At 35.9% G+C, this 16507-nt stretch overlaps 1 protein-coding gene across 1 annotated transcript in view; it reads right to left on the bottom strand.

Moving 5' to 3' along the window:
* The window catches only part of TRDN (triadin), a 125771-nt gene extending 111242 nt beyond the window's left edge, over positions 1 to 14529 (bottom strand). Inside the window, exons 1-2 of the mRNA XM_004382753.1 lie at positions 14421 to 14529; positions 8366 to 8575 (exon numbers count right to left, since the gene is read on the bottom strand). Coding sequence (XP_004382810.1) covers positions 8366 to 8575; positions 14421 to 14529 — 319 coding nt within the window. The remainder of the gene's footprint in view (positions 1 to 8365; positions 8576 to 14420) is intronic.
* Between the last annotated feature and the right edge of the window lie 1978 nt (positions 14530 to 16507).

Below are 16507 nucleotides of genomic sequence, written 5' to 3'. Positions count from 1 at the left end.
AATGATGAACTATGATAGAGTGCCTTCATTTACATTAGAGGTTCAGGAAAGGTTTCTCTAAGGAATAGAATTTAAGCACAGTACTGTAAAATGAGTAAGGACTTGTTCTTCAAGAACTGAGAGATTTGAATTTAGTATAACTTATAATTGTATCCACACAGATGGATAAAACAGTAAATCCCAATAGAAAGTCTCATTTGCTATGGTTCAAATGAGTGATATAGGGCACCGATATCAGACTTCTGGATTTTTTGAATTACTGAAATCTACCCCAACAAAAACCTAAGATTCTTACATAGAATTTTCAACTTTTTATTTCATAAAGTGGGGCATTTAAAAAAAAAATAAACAGTGGCAATAACAATATCTTTTATTACCATAATTTCAAAAAAGTATTTTAAGACCAAAAAGGTTGGAAAAATAGGATCTCAGAATTAAGAACATTTCTTTTATTAACTTTTTTTTTTGTTTTCTTCTCATTTTACAAAGAACCAATAACTTTGATTTAGATCTGGGAATCCTTGAACTATAGAATCCTCTGAGTCCTTGAAGTATTCATATGATAATGCAAATGTATCATTTTAGGTGTAGTTACCAGGAGGACCAAAGAGGACTGGGACACTGAACAGAAAATGTGGGCTTTGTGACAAGCTTTAAATGAGAGTAAGATGCCCACCAAACGTCAACCATTCCTAAAAATTCGGTACAGATGAGAGCTGATTATGTCTCAAATGTTCCATTCAGTGTCTGTCATCCGAGTCTAAAATGTAGTAACATATTCATACACACACATACACGTATACCTACATATATATGTATCTACACATACACACACAAAAATGCATGTATCTGTATGTAACTATTAGATCTTAAATTAGTGTGTTTTGACTGACTTCGGGCCTTCCCTGAATGTTTTTACTTTGCTAAGCTCATAACCTGACAAACAGCACACCTGCCTCACTGGGCTAAGTGCCAGGGGAAAAAAAAAAATCAGGGAAATTAATTCCCAAGAGCAGTAGATAAATGGCACACCTCATTAGAAAATCTATTTAAAAGGCACGTCAGGAGATGTCTGCAAGACTTTCATAAGAAATTGATGCTTCCTACCGTCATGTCCTTGCTGTCTCTCTTCTCAGATTACTGATTTTACTTCCCGGTAATAAGATTCAAATTCATGTTACATTTAATGAGTGCCTTCTCTGTGCCAAATACGTATACTTTACATAGATTATCTTATGGAATTCTTACAAAGTTGTTCTGAAATAAGTATGCTTTGTGGAATGCTTGCCAAAATGTCAAATGTGGCTTGAGATACCTTGGCACAACCATATAAAGGTTTCTTTTCTTCCCTGTGGGTATGGATACTAATAAATTATGCCCCTTGTTCATAAGCAAGGAAAACCAAGACTACTACTACAATTTATTCCTGTACATTCTAACCTGGAGAAAAACTATCAACATCTACCATTCCCTTTGTTTGTAGTAGTTTACTTTTGAAATCCTATTTGTTTTCATTTTCTTTTCATTTAGAGAGAAAGTTGTCTCTTTATGTCTCAAGGCAAAAGAAATTTGTTAAGAAGTTTCGCCCAAAGCACACAAATTCTGGTCCAGAAAGGGATACTAAATTGTCAGGACACTGCTCTGTTTTCTAGAAGGGCTTTATGGCTGAGTCTGCAGAACATTGGAAGCAAGGCCCATAGCAACACTTATAACACATTCTCCCTGATTACTGAAAGAAAGCAGCCTTGCCCTGCACCCCCCCCCACCCCCCGAGGTTTCTGAATGCATTCATCTTCCAGGAGAAGACTAAGGCAGAGTATATAATATCAAGGTGATCACACATCTTGGTTTGTCCCTGTTGTCCTCAAGTAAATATTAATAGCACTCCCTTTCATTCTCACAAGTATCCTGTTTTGGATGATAAATTATATAGTCATCCTATGTGCTGTGTCTGTACTGTGTCCGATTTGCTAAGTTGGAACTACATGTCCCAGACTTCTTTTCCATGTAAGTTTCCAAGTAACAGTTGGCCACAAGAGAAATTCTCAAGAGCACACTGGACGGCTAAAACGAAGGACTAGCTGTTGTTTATTCTCTGAAGCTTGCTATAGAGCAGGTGCTGTTGCTACTCACGCACATTATCTCTGACATGTTAGTTAGGAGTGTTGATGTGTGGCAACAGCCAGCAGCATCTCCTTCTGCTCCCACTGGACTACCTCCTTCATCATCTCCAAATTTGGCCAGGTGTGTGTGACGTTCTGTGTGAAGGAGGCCAATTTATCCTGCAGTTCACCCCCATCATCGTAATTTGAGGTGGTGAAAGACAAATATAGGTTCCAGCTTGTCCTTAGTCTCCCTCACTCTAAGTCCATCTGCTCTTTCCAACTTCCACCATGCTGGCTTCAAACCTACCCCAGATATGCTAACAACAGCCTTATATAGACTGCCTAATTAGCTTCCCAGAGTGCATAAGGTTTGAGCCATACTATAAATCTCTTATTCTATATCACTCAGAGTGGTACTGCTGTCTGATGAAACCCTGACTGAAACACCACAGTATTGTTTGGACATTATATTTAAGAAGAAATGAAGGGTGGGTGAAATCCCTTTCCAAGTCTCTTGTTTATTGATGTTCTAAAATGTCTCTTATTGTGTTTAAAAAAAAAAAAATCAAAGCCACGAATTTCGCGGACTGGAAAACAAGGCATTATCTCCATTTCACAGACATGGAAATGCTAGTTCTTGGTCATGTTACCTTATAGGTTGTAGAACTCAAGTCTCCTGAAATAAACACAAAGAAGCCAATTCTACATGTGCCTCACAGGTAGACTGTATTTGGGTACATCAGATCAAATGCAGAAAATAAGGAATTGTGAAGGTTGCCTGAGGCAGAATCATTCTTCTCAATCCAGTACATTATTTGCTTATGAAAACAGATTTTTATTTATCTATGAATAATTTTTTAATATCTTCAAAGAGTTTACCTACTTTTTAAAGTGCCACAGGGTAATTTAAGGCCCAGGAACAGATGCCTTGACTTTCTGGTCTTCAGAGCTATTGCTAGCTTCCTTTCTTCTATTGTTAGCTTTGTTTTTTCAACATTAATAATTACATATTTCAAAGAGTATTATCTAGTACAAAAGACTCACCATGATAATAATATTAATCTCTAGCAAAGGCTTGAAACGTATCAATTAAAATTACCGTTAGAAACATAAAAGTATCATTTAAATTTTGAAGCTCTCATTGAAGCAAATGATATTTTCTGTGAAGAATCGACATAAAAAAGGCGGTTAGAGCTTCTTATGTAGAAAAAAGGACGTTGAATCAATATGAGTGAATGTGTCTCATCCAACAAAAGATTAATATAAGTTACAGGTTTTATGGTATAATTATACCAAGTCCTTGAACTTACATTCTTTTGTTCCTAGAAACTGATCACTTGAATTTTGATTAGCTAAGAGTATTTGACCTTCTTATTTAAAGAATTTATAAATATCACCTTTAAAATGTCAAGCTTTGAGATTTTATTTTATTTTTTCATTTCAAATACCTGGTTAATTTTTGCCTTTCTAGATACCGCCTCATGATGACAGTTATCCTAACACATCATCTTTTTCTTTGCACCCATTGTAACTACAGTATCTCATTATAAACTGGAATATTACATGGCACTTCCTTATATCTGAGTATTTATCAAAAGACACAGAACTTAACAATATAATTTTCTGAGAGTAAAATATGTGATAGCCAGCCTCCAGAATTGCTCCCAATAATCCTTGCCTCCTGGTAGTCATAGATTTGTGTAATACTTCCAACATTAAATAGAGCTGAACTGTGTAACCAAAAAAATACTGTGAAAATTATGGTGTGTAATTTCTAAGTCAAGATCAGAAAAGTCTAGGTTAGAAAAGGCACTGGGGCTTCTGTCTTGCTGTCTCATGGATCACTAGCTCTGGAGAAAGCCAGCTGCCACTGTGAGTATACGTCAGAATTAACTTGACAGCCATGTTTAAGAGAAACATCTTGGAAATGCATCCACCAGCCCCAGTCAATCCTTCAGATGTGTGCAGCCCCTGCCAACGTCTTGACTGCAACCTGAGTCAGAACCACCTACGTAGCTTTGTCTCAAATTCCTGACCCATGGAAACTGTGTGAGATAATAAATGTTTACTGTTGTTTTAGGTCACTTACTTTTGATGTAATTTTTATGCAGAAATAGATAACTATTACAAAATATAAGTAAAATTATTTTTTATAAATTTATTTTTATTTTATTATTTTTACATTTTAATTTTATTTTCTTAATTTCAAAAAAGTTGATCAAAAGCTGTTTGAATGGATGAAATACAATATTCCTTATGCTTAATATTTATTTTCTCTCATAATTTGACGAATTGTTTCAAAATCAAAATGTCAATGTTAATCTTACCTTTAAGCAACATATGTCAGAAAAGCTACTATGTAACAGACACTCAAACAGAGAAGAATAAGGCTGTATTTTTTCCTTGGAGAAGTTTTGGGTTTCTGAGTGAGATGGACAAATAAACAAATAATTATGATACAATGTGTTAACTGCTTTTAATACAAGTACCCCTAAGGTGCTAAAGAATGAGAGCAAGGTATAGAAAATTATTTTAGGAAGTTTGAAAATGCTTCACAAAGGAGGTGGCATATAAGTTAAGGTGGCATTAAAGCATGAATAGGCATCCTCTAGATAACAATTGAGGAATGAGCCTCTACTGATATTAATATTTATACAATGTTTGTGATAAATCAAGTTCTTTTCTAAGCACTCAAGTACGCCCACTTCATAGATGATGAAACTGAGGCAAAGGGGGGCTAAGTGATTTTCCCAAAGTCATACAGCTGGTAAGTGGTTAAAGTCTGGATTTAAAATCAGGGAAATCCAGCACCAGAGTTCACATTCTTAACCACTGTACTTTCTGCTATTTAAAAAAAAACAAAAAAATTGCCAAGGAGTTGATTCCAACTCACAGCGATCCTATAGGCAGTGGCATCATTAGGGGGTCTGTGGGGTGTGTACCACACCCCTGACCCTGTAAAAGGGGGTGAAAACAAAGTGACCCCAGAGTCCGCAGCAGTGGCGGTGGTGGGGGGGTGGTTTGTCACCACCGGGATAGAGGATGCCAAGGCAGTGGCATCGCTAGGGCTGGTGTCACTCATCACCCAATGGTACCCGTCACCATCCCCGGTTCCCCACCAGTCAGTGTGCTGCGGATGGTCTGGGCCTGCCGTTAGGCAGAGAGAAGGGTCTCTGTCTGGGCCAATGGCAGAGGGGAGGAGCTATGGGGGAGCCACGGGGGGTGGGCCTGGGAGGGGCGGGGCTGTCATCCCACAGTGGTTCACCAGCCCCATCCACCCCAGGACAGGGGTCAGAGGAGGGGTGATACCATGAGTTACTCACTGGGTGTCACCAACCCTAGTGACGCCTATATGTCAGAGTAGAACTACCCCATAGGGTTTCCAAGGCTATAATCTTACAGAAGCTGACTGCCACGTTTTTCTCCTGCTGATTCCACCACCAACTTTTCAGTCAACAGCTCAGTGCTTAACCATTGCCACCAGAGCTCCTATACCCAGGGAGGAAGAAACAACTGCATGAGTGGAGGCAGCAAAGAATGAAAGTATGTAATTCCCCAGCACTATCAGGAAGAAATAGTAGTAAGTATAACTGGATAACAGGGTGCATAAGCTGAATTGCAAAATAGAAATGATAAGCAAAGCCAAAAACTCGAAGTTCATGCCAAGGAGTCTATAGGTAGGTAATTGGAAATACTGAAATAGTTTTAGGTCGGAGGGCAACCTCATCAAGTTTATGTATTATAAACACACCTTTGAGAGCAATGTTTAAGAGGAGAGACCAGATGGTGGAGACACGAAGTAATTGCATGAGTGCCCTTAAAAGAAAATGAAGGACTGAAATATAATAATAGAGATGGTGGTAATGAGAGGCAGAGGCAAATTACGAGACATATAAAGTTTAGCAGGTACACGATATGATGACTGATTAGGTACCGAGGAAACTCGTACGATGAATTGCGGGTTTCTTTTTTCAGGAAATGAATGGATGGTTAGGTCAATAATAAGTACATTATTACTTACATAGGAGGAGGTCTTTCATAGAAGATGTGTCTAATTAACATGTATTGAGAGAAGAAATAAAATAATACTGATACAGAGGTTATCTTTTGCCCTATCAAATGAAATGCAAGTAGCACAGACATTACTCATAGCACCTAATTACAGTGATCCAGTGTTTACTCTATTGTAGATTATAACTATGTCTTACTTTTAAGTAATCTAATATAAAAATGTAAACTAATTTTAGGTTGGAGCCCTGGTGGCACAATGGTTAAGAGCTTAGCCGCTAACCAAAAGGTAGGCAGTTTGAATTCACCAGCCTCTCCTTGGAAACCCCATAGGGCAGTTCTACTCTGTCCTATAGGGTAGCTGTGAGTTGAAATCAACTCGATGGCAATGTTTTTTTTGTTTGTATGTTTTTCAATATAAAAATCAAACTAATTTTAAGTAGCTGCTCATTTTATTAAAGCATTAAAAACAAATTCAACAACACTTTCTATAGTGTACTTAAAAATTAACTTCACAAATATCAGATGTGCATGCAATTCTTAAAATACATCTGTTGCAAAAATGAAAGAACAATATTTTATGATCCTATTTGCTTCTAAAATCTGAATCAATGAAATCCTAAAAAGTAAACAAATTGATGAAATACTACAGTCAGTATTGACTAAAGGAAAATAACATTTCTCAGAGTAATGTAACCAACTATTTTTTACTTAAAACTCTAGTTTATAATTTTATATCATAGACATTTCAATTGTATACTAAACAATATACATTACACAATATGCTAAAAGTATTGTCTGTTTACAACAGACATTTATGGCTCTGGAAAATACTCTTTTGCTTTGGTTGACATCCATAGGATTTACCTCCACTGCTTACATGATGCTCACTTCAGCCCAGCTACCAAGGTTACAGCTAGTAGAGCTGTCTAAATTGCACCTCCATGTCAATAAACCCAGAAAATATAGTTCTAGGACTTTAAGATATTTATACCTGTATTTCTTTTGATATCTTTTGCATAGTATTTACTAGCACATATAGTAGGTACTTGATAAAAAATTGTTAAATGAGTGAGTGAAGTGTCATAAAGATAAATAGGGGATCTCTGAGTGTATAGAATGGAACATAGAATATTTACAGTTTCTAGCTCCTACCTCCACTTCCACAGGAGAAAGAAAATGGGGAGTACAATTATGAAAGAGCACCACTAAGAGGCTAATGAAATCCTTTTGCGTGTAGTGAAAGGTGATAAATAATAAATCCATTCATTGGTTCATTTAATATTTATTTTGCACATAACTGATTAATTTCTGCGCTCAAAGAATTCACAGTCAATAGAGGGAGTCTCATGTAGAAATAAATAAATATAATTTAAAAATAAGTAAAAAGTCCCCTAACAGAGGGATGGACAAAGGACTTAGAGATTACATTGTTGTTGGTGGTGGTTGCTATAGAGTCAATTCCTACCCATAGTAACTCCATGGGTGCAGAATAGAACCGCTCCTTAAGATTTTTACGGCTGTGACCTTTCCCGAGCAGATTGCCAGGCTTGTCTTCTGAGGTGCCTCAGCTAGTAATCGATCACCTAATCATTTCTGCCACCCAGGGACTCCTAGAGATTGAATAGGCCATATGAAAATCTATCTTTTATCTTTTTTATTACTTGTATTTTGCCTCAAATCCCTAAGGACATGTGGACTCAAGGCACAATATCTCATGGCAGGCAATTCTGGGAAAATTCTTTTAACACTCTTTATTGTCAGTAACTCAAAGGAGGATGGTTTGGTGGGAGAAGCAAAGACTGCGTCTGTAAAGAAAGCCTGGAGCCAGAGGATAGAGAGACTTAAAAATATTTTATCCAATTTTTCTTTTGTCCAGAAGTTCTTTTGTTTTGGTTTATATTGCTAAGTGTAAGATTTACTAATTATCCTTTATTTAATGGTGAATAAGCTTCCTTTTTTTTTTTCCCTAATTAAACATCTACTCAAGTTTTCTAATCATTACCTTTATGAAACGGCAGCATTCAACATTTGTTCAGCTCTACAAATAAGAGTATCTTTGAAATCAGTGAACACTAGAAAGGAGAATAGAAGGGGAAGAGCAAGAAGGGAACCAAACTTTAGTGGCCCTAAGGCACACATGTGGCGCCCTTTATTTCACACACTAAGATGAGGCAAGGAAAAACAAAGCCAGGTCTTGGGAGAACATTTGTATTTCTTTTAATTTAAAAGTCATATTTAATCTATCTTACCTGAAAAATTTTTGTAATCCACTAAATCAAACATAACAATAGCAACAGCTGACCACGTGATTATGAGAGCAATGACCAGGAGCCAGGCTGCCGGGGAGCTGAATGTCGTCATTATGTCTTCTGTGACTGTCCTCTTCAGCACTTTTCCAGGGGATCTGGGCACTGATCCATTTTTGCTGTCTATCACAGTTGTGGTTGTAGATGTATTTCCTAGTCAAACATTCAGAAAGGAGAATTACAATTTAGAAAATCAGGTCAAATATCGATGACAAAGAACACAGTTTAGAGGAGTTATGCAAATTGCCTCCTATAATAAACCAAAACCAAACCAAACCCATTGTCATCAAGTTGATTCCAACTCATAACAACCCTGTAGGACCGAGTAAAACTGCCCCATAGTGTTTCCAGGGAGCAGCTGGTGGATTCAAACTGCCTATCTTTTTTAATTTTTTTTTTAACTGTACTTTAGATGGTTTACAGACCAAGCTAGTTTCTCATTAAACAATTAATACACATATTGTTTTGTAACGTTGGTTGTCAACCCCAAGACACACCAACACTCTCCCCTTCATGACCTTGGGTTCCCCATTACCAGCTTTCCTGTCCCCTCCTGCCTTCTTGTCCTTGCCCCTCGGTTGGTGTGTCCATTTAGTCTCGTTTTGTTTTATGGGCCTGTCTCAGGTTTCACGTAAGGGTGAACCTCAGGAGTGACTTCATTACTGAGCTATAAGGGTATCCTGGGGCCATACTTTTGGGTTTTCTCCAGTCTCTGTCAGACCACTAAGTCTGGTCTTTTTTTTTTTTTATGAGTTAGAATTTTGTTCTACATCTTTCTCCAGCTCTGTTAGGGACCCTCCATTGTGATCCGTGTCAGAGCAGTTGGTGGTGGTAGCTGGGCACATCTAGTTGTGCTGGACTCAGTCTGGTGGAGGCTGTGGTAGTTGTGGTCCATTAATCCTTTGGACTGATCTTTCTCTTATGTCTTTGGTTTTCTCCTTTTCTCCCTTGCTCCAGATGGGGTGAGACCACAGGAATGTCTTAGATGGTCTTTCACAAGCTTTTAAGACCCCAGACGCTACTCACCAAAGTAGAATGTAGAACATTTTCTTTATAAACTATCTTATGCCAGTTGAGCTAAATGTTCCCTGAGACCATGGTCTCCAGACCCCTCAGCCCAGTAATTTGGTCCCTCAGGGAGTTTGGATGTGTCTATGGAGCTTCCATGACCTTGCCTTGAACAAGTTGTGCTGTCTTCCCCAGTATTGTGTACTGTCTTACCCTTCACCAAAGTTACCATTTATCTATTGGAAAATAATATTTTTTTGAAAGTTGTTTAATCTAGCAGTCTCTGTTTCTTTATCTTTGTCAATACTGGGTATTACTCAGTGTTTAAATTACATAGGAGGAAAACTATGTTTAATTTGCAATTCTTTGATTACTAGAGATGAGATTTTTTATTTTTTTCTCTGTATTTCATATCTTTTTTGGGCTATTTTCTATAAATCTCCATTTGATGATTTATAAAATTATATATATCTACATGTATACATTTATATATACGATAGTAACAATTTATCTGCTATTTGTTGTTTATGTTGCAATGTTTCCCTTCATTTGTTAACCTTTTACTTTTTATGTTTTTTTTGTATACAGAATGAAACTTAAACATTTTTTGTAACTTTTTTCATTTTTGTCCTGTAAAGTTGCAACCTTTGTATGGCCAGAAAGCTCCTCTCAATAGACAGCAGTCATATCGATTATGATTATCTTTTTTTATTGTAGTAAATAGATATAAATATACATATATATATATCTCTCAAAACATATGACACATCAACGTTTTTACATGTACAATTCAGTGACATAAATTATACTTATCATGTTGGGCCACCATCATCATTGTTTCCAAATTTTTCAATCTCTCTTAACAGAAGCTCAGTGCCCCCTAAGAAATGATTCTCTTTCCCCATCCCTGTCACCCCTGGTAACCACTAATAAACTTTAGTTTGTATATATTTGCTTATTCGAAATACTTCATGTGAGTGGGATCACACAATATTTGTCCATTTGTAACTGATTTATTTCACTCGACATAATGTTTTCAAGGATCACCCATGTTACAGCATGTATAAGGACTAGATTTCTCTTTATGACTGAGTAACATTCCATCGTATATATGTACCACATTTTGTTTATCCATTCATTTGATAGGCATTTATTTTGTTTCCACCTTTTGGCTATTGTGAATATGCTTCTACGAACATTGTTTTACAAGTATCTGTTCACATTCCTGCTTTCAGTTCTTTTGAGTATATACCTAGGAGTGGAATTGCTGGGTCATATGGTTACTCTATGTTTAATATTTTGAGGAACCAACAAACTCTTCCACAGCAACCATACCATTTTACAATCCCAGCAGTAATGGATGAGGATTTCAGTTTCTCCAAATCCTCATCAACGTCTGTTATTTTCTTTTTTTAAAATCACAGCCATCTTAGTATGGGTGAAGTGATGACTCATTGTGGTTTTAATTTGTATTTCCCTACTGACTAATGACATTGAGCATCTTTTTATGTGTTTGTTGGCCATTTGTAATATTTTCTTTGATGAAGTGTATTTGGGTCCTTTGTCCATTTTTTGATTGGGTTGTTTGTCTTTTCATTGTTAAATTGTGAAAGTTTATGTATTCTGAGTATATGGCCCCCAAAATTTTTCTTCCAATTCGTAGGTTATCTCTTCACTTTGTTCATAACGGTTTTTGATGAACAACAGTTTTTAATTTTGAAGAAGTCCTATGCATCTGTTTTGTCTTTTGTTGTTCATGCTTTCTGCTTGAACTCTTCAGAGAGATGTCTAGACAGAATGCTTATACTATAAACCCAGTTCGCATGACCACTTTTAGGTGTAAGAGGAAAAATGAAAACACTACCTGCAATCTTAAGTACTCAAGTTAACAAGGTCTTACTCTTCTTATTTGTTTCTTTACCTATAAAACTATGCTAGTCTTCTCTTTACAAAATAAGATAAACAACATAAAATTCTATGATTAGCCAGGGCAAAGAAAAATCAAATACATTCAAGAGGTGTTCGTTAAATGTAACTAATACAGCAACTTTTTAGTTAACAGTGATCAATCTAGGCCCATATTTTTTAAAGACTGTAAGTTAAGGAAGAATATCAGTGGTAAAAATGATTTAATTAAGTTTTTAAATGACTTTGGGAAGAAATTAAAAGTAGTGACAATAAATATCCTTTCTTTTCTGAAAAATTATATGAATACATATCCCAAGTTCATGAACTCAATTTATTTGAAATGATAGCAAGAAGAAAAAATATCTTTAAAAAACAGATTTCACAGACTATACTTGAGATGGTGTTCAAAGAAGGAAAATTAGAAAGAGCTCATATTATATCCTCTCATTGATTTTTGTGCCAAATTCCATCACTTCTAATGGCAGTTCTGAAAATGGATGAATGATAGGAGTGCTTTGAAATCTGATTTAAGACCCAAGTGGGGCTACAAGTGAATCAAACCTTTGGAATAATGATTTGCAGGAGAGTAAGTGAATTATGAGTGTTTAGGAGAGATCCACCTGAAAGTTGATATGTTGCTAATCTCCAATTTTTTTTTTTTTTTAACCTCTGGAAAGCATCCTACTATGACTAAGCAGAAAAATTGCTTTTGCACTTTAGATTCACTTCAGTGAACTGAGAATTAGGCAGTATTCCTATAGACAATATCTCACACACCTGCTTGGCATCTTGGAATTAAAAGAGAAAATTTACTAAGATTTGATATAAATGACTCCTGGGTCGCTATGAGTCGGAATCAACTTAATGGCAACCAGTTTGGTTTTGGGATTTTTTTGGTTACATTTTTTAAACACAGAAAGTTTTAAAAGGAAATGAATTATGATGTTTCATTTATTGGCCATAAAAATAAAAAATTACATAAAATCAACAAGCAATGCAAGTTCAGAGTTAAGACATTACCTTTTATGTTTTGTAAAGAACTGATATTAATATGAACTCTAAATTTTATTTCATCTTACAATCTTGTCAAAATATTTATAGTATACTCTTTTAGATAAATCATAATGATAAAGTTAATATTAAAAAATCTTTTTAAGTTAGTTTTCTTTGTCTTTACATCCTCAAAATTTCCGCTTAAGAATTAATCAAGACTCAAAGGTGATAAAAAATATTTCCTTGAGTATATAATGGAAAAGGCATAAGCAACCTAATGTAATCAGAAAGCCACCCTGCTTAAAGAAAATTATGTGTTGTCTTTGTTATGGAAACACACAAAGTTTTACCTTTCATTTCCTATTCAAATTTACTGCCGATGCCAAACAGAGCCAAGGGGAATAAAACTGAGGGTAAAAAATTGGTTTCTTTCACAGCTGGTCAAGATAGATGCAAAGAGAAGAGTGTGTAATCTGAGATTATTTAATGTTTGAGAAGCGTTTTGAAGATGACAAGAGCTAGTTATTGATATGGCTGAAAAAATGAGAGGTAAATATTACTGAGCAGTTTTACATGGGCAATGCGTCTTGAAAGTTGGCATCTCAGAATTGGAGCAGAGCAGCTAGAATACGTGCTTACTTTTTAATTCCATTCCTTTTGATTTCATACAAATTATTTTGATTACCAGACAGCCAGAATCAGGTTCAAAAGAAGTGGGGATTTGTCTGAATGGCCATATGACTCTGTCCCAAAAAATAAAATGAGGGGCTGCTTATCTAGAGGTTCCAAATTGTACCATTGTAGTCAGGTTATACGCAGAATAATAAATCATAAGCCTCCTGATAGAAGTCATTTTAACCTCATCGTGCCTTATTGATCAGATGAAGAAACTGCCAAGTGCATTTGCCACTTATTCCTACAGAACACTGGCAATACGCTCTCTTCCAGGATGCTTAAGAAAGACACCTGTATTCTAGAAGGGTATAAATAAAATATTGCATCCTTATTTCATAGAAGCATTAATTAAACCATGTATCTTGCATTTCACTGTTCAGTGAAGTTTGTGGAGTACTCTAACATTGTTTTTCTCGTTAAGAACAAGAACAAAGGAGAGAGAGGGAGTCTGTACTATCAATGGCAGGATAAAAATATGTATTATTACCAAATTGTAATATTAGAAACAAGACTGCCCCTTGCTATATTTTTAAGTGTTCCTAAAAAATGTGTATGTAAATAAAAACTTTGGAGAAACTCTATTGAAAAGATTCCTTGGCAATTCAAGTTAAAGAGTGAAAAATTCCATCTTGTTAGTTACACAGTTTTCAAACTGTACTATTTGTAGGATGTCTATGTATCATATACATGGAAAGCTGTGACCATTGAATTTTACTTTTTCTACAAATATATATAAACTGAATCAAAATAGATTTTGAGAGACAAGAGAAACCATGACAATTCACAAAAATAATCTTACTCAAAATAATTATAGATATTTGAATTGATACATATGATACTGATTACATATGAGAAATAACCTAGAGTAATTTTTAGAAAAATTCAGACTATGCACTTAAAAATATATACATAATTTACTCTCTTTCAAGGATAAAAATTGCTTTTGTCTCAAACCAAAAACTGGCCCTGTACCAATTTCAGTTCAATGAAAGCCCTAAATTGCCACTTTTCTCTCAGAATTTTGGGACGTATTTATTATAAAACAATTTCAGAGAGTATTTTTTCCAGTGACTTTGCCTACTGGAGTGAATTTTTTGTTAAATTTTGTCCAGCACTCCTTCACACCCATCTGCCTCTCCCTTCTACCTTTACAATAAATAAATTACTATTATTATTATTTTCTTTTCTGTTCAGTGGTAGGACTAGAAATTGAATCTCATTCCTAATCCCAGCCATAGGAATGAATCTTTAAGCCAAGCCTGACCATTCTGAATACTCCCTCTTACCCATGACCATGAAGGATGGGACAATCAGAGTTCTCCACATTTTTATGTGGAACTACTGGGTGATATTCTATTTGGGTTGTCAAGTTGGTAAAATATGAGCATAGTCAGCCAGTGGTCCTCTATCCTACCACAAGGATAGTCTGCTGCAAGATGGAGAGAGGCGGAGTCCAGATAGCACTGTGTGGGATCAAGGAGGCAACCTTGCCTGGAGTCAGATGAATCTCCAGACTTTGCCATTATGAGTACAGACAAACTACTTTGATTTGATTATGTTTGCATTACCAGAAAGCATGAGGAGTCCTGACTGATGCTCTTGCCCCTTCTAGAAACTTACATTATTTTCCTCCATCTGTTTATGTCATGAGAAGTGATCAATTGGAATAACCTGTATGTGCAACATCTGTTTAAACATTGTTTTTATTTTTGATGGAAAATCTTAAATCTCCCTCTTGTTTCTTGAATGCTTGTGTTTTCATGGTCCCAAATGATAAGAGGTCTTTGGGGATTTGGAAGGCTTTGGGCAGCCCAGTCTCTGTGATTGAGGCCCATTTCTAAGAAGAGCTCACTTGTATTCTGAGTGATAGAAGATGGGTGAATCTCATAAGGACTGGGGAAGTTAGCTGGTCAAAATAATTAAGGCTACAATAAAAGGGAAGATTGTCGTTGTTGTGTGCCGTCTAGTCAATTACGACTCATAGCGACCCTATAGAACAGAGTAGAACTGCCCATAGGATTTTCTTGGCTGTAATCTTTATCGGAGCAGATTGCCAGGTCTTTTCTCCTATAGAGCTGCTTGTGGGTTCGAACTGCTGACATTTTGATTAGCAGCCCAGTGCTTAATCATCATGCCACCAGGCTCCTTGAGGGGAAGACTAGGGAAGTGGAAAAAGTTACACAATCTCTTTGACACAAAAAAGCATATGTTTATTAAATAATGTCGGTAATTAAACAGAAAAACTCCTCTGATGATGCAACTAGATCTAGCATCTCAGATGTTATTAAATATTTTAAATATCTGAAGGAGCAACAGTAGCACAAATGTACAGAGGAGTAAAAGTGCTGAAGATCAATCAAATATATGATGATGTATCGATTTGCTTTGAAAAAAATGCTCTAAAGATTATTCATATAGCTTTCAGTTTATAAGTACAGGTATTTTAATAGAGCTATATCTTTCATGTTAAAATAACTGAAACCATAACAAGTTAACTTTACTACCAATTCATGCCAAGTACTCCAAATCAAAATTCCAGGGGGCACTACATATATTGGGAAAGTTTAGGGACAGAAATTAATAAACAGGAGCCATCAGATAACTCTTTTGTGACAATTCTTTTCAGGAAAATAATCCAGCTTCACTTCATGAATCCAGGAAATCTCATGCATAAAGATGAGCCATTCCAGGGTTTGCCTGACTTTGTGAGTTCTGTAAATGGAATTCACAGAAAATGTCCCAAATTCTATGGTTTCAGACTCAGGGAGATAGTAGTTAGGCTCTGGCTACCAGTGAATATCATCCAAATACAACAGACATAGATCTATGAAGTATATTCAGTCCTTTTGAGAAATTAATTTTCTAATATTTTATGTTTGGGTTGACACATTTTCTTCCTGGGCTAAATATGTCATAAATGAAAGTTTTAGTTAGCCTCAGCAGTACTTCTACTAAATTGCCCCATTGTCATTGAATCACAAACCCACTGAAATAGAAAAGGCTTGAGTAATGACATGTTATTTCAATTTGGAGGAAAAAAAACTAAATTGAAGGCTTCAAAATGATTAGCTTTCCATGATTTGTTGACTCTAATGTGTTTCCTTTCCTTTCTCTTTCCTAAAGACATTTTTGCATTCTAAGCACCAGTAATTATCAATGTATCTTGACTACATGTTTGATCAATCTGCTGCAAAAGACCTCTTCAAAGTATTAAAAAGCAAAGATGTCACCTTGAAGACTAAGGTGGGCCCGACCCAAGGCATGGTATTTTCAATCGCCTCGTATCAATGCAAAAGCTGAACAATGAATAAAGAAGAAGAATTGATGTCTTTGAATTATGGCACTGGCAAAGAATATTGAATATAGCATGACTTCAGAAGATGGAGCGAATCTGTCTTGGAAGAAGTATAGCCAAAATGCTCCTTAGAAGTCAAGATGGCAAGACTTTGTCTCATGTTCTTTGGAAGTGTTATCAGGAGGAATCAGTCCCTGGAGAAGGAC

This window comes from Trichechus manatus, unplaced genomic scaffold (assembly GCF_000243295.1).
Source record: "Trichechus manatus latirostris isolate Lorelei unplaced genomic scaffold, TriManLat1.0 scaffold00098, whole genome shotgun sequence".
NCBI lineage: Eukaryota > Metazoa > Chordata > Mammalia > Sirenia > Trichechidae > Trichechus > Trichechus manatus.
The sequence above is the reverse complement of the archived record's forward strand: the minus strand, read 5'-3'. Positions and strand labels throughout refer to the sequence as shown.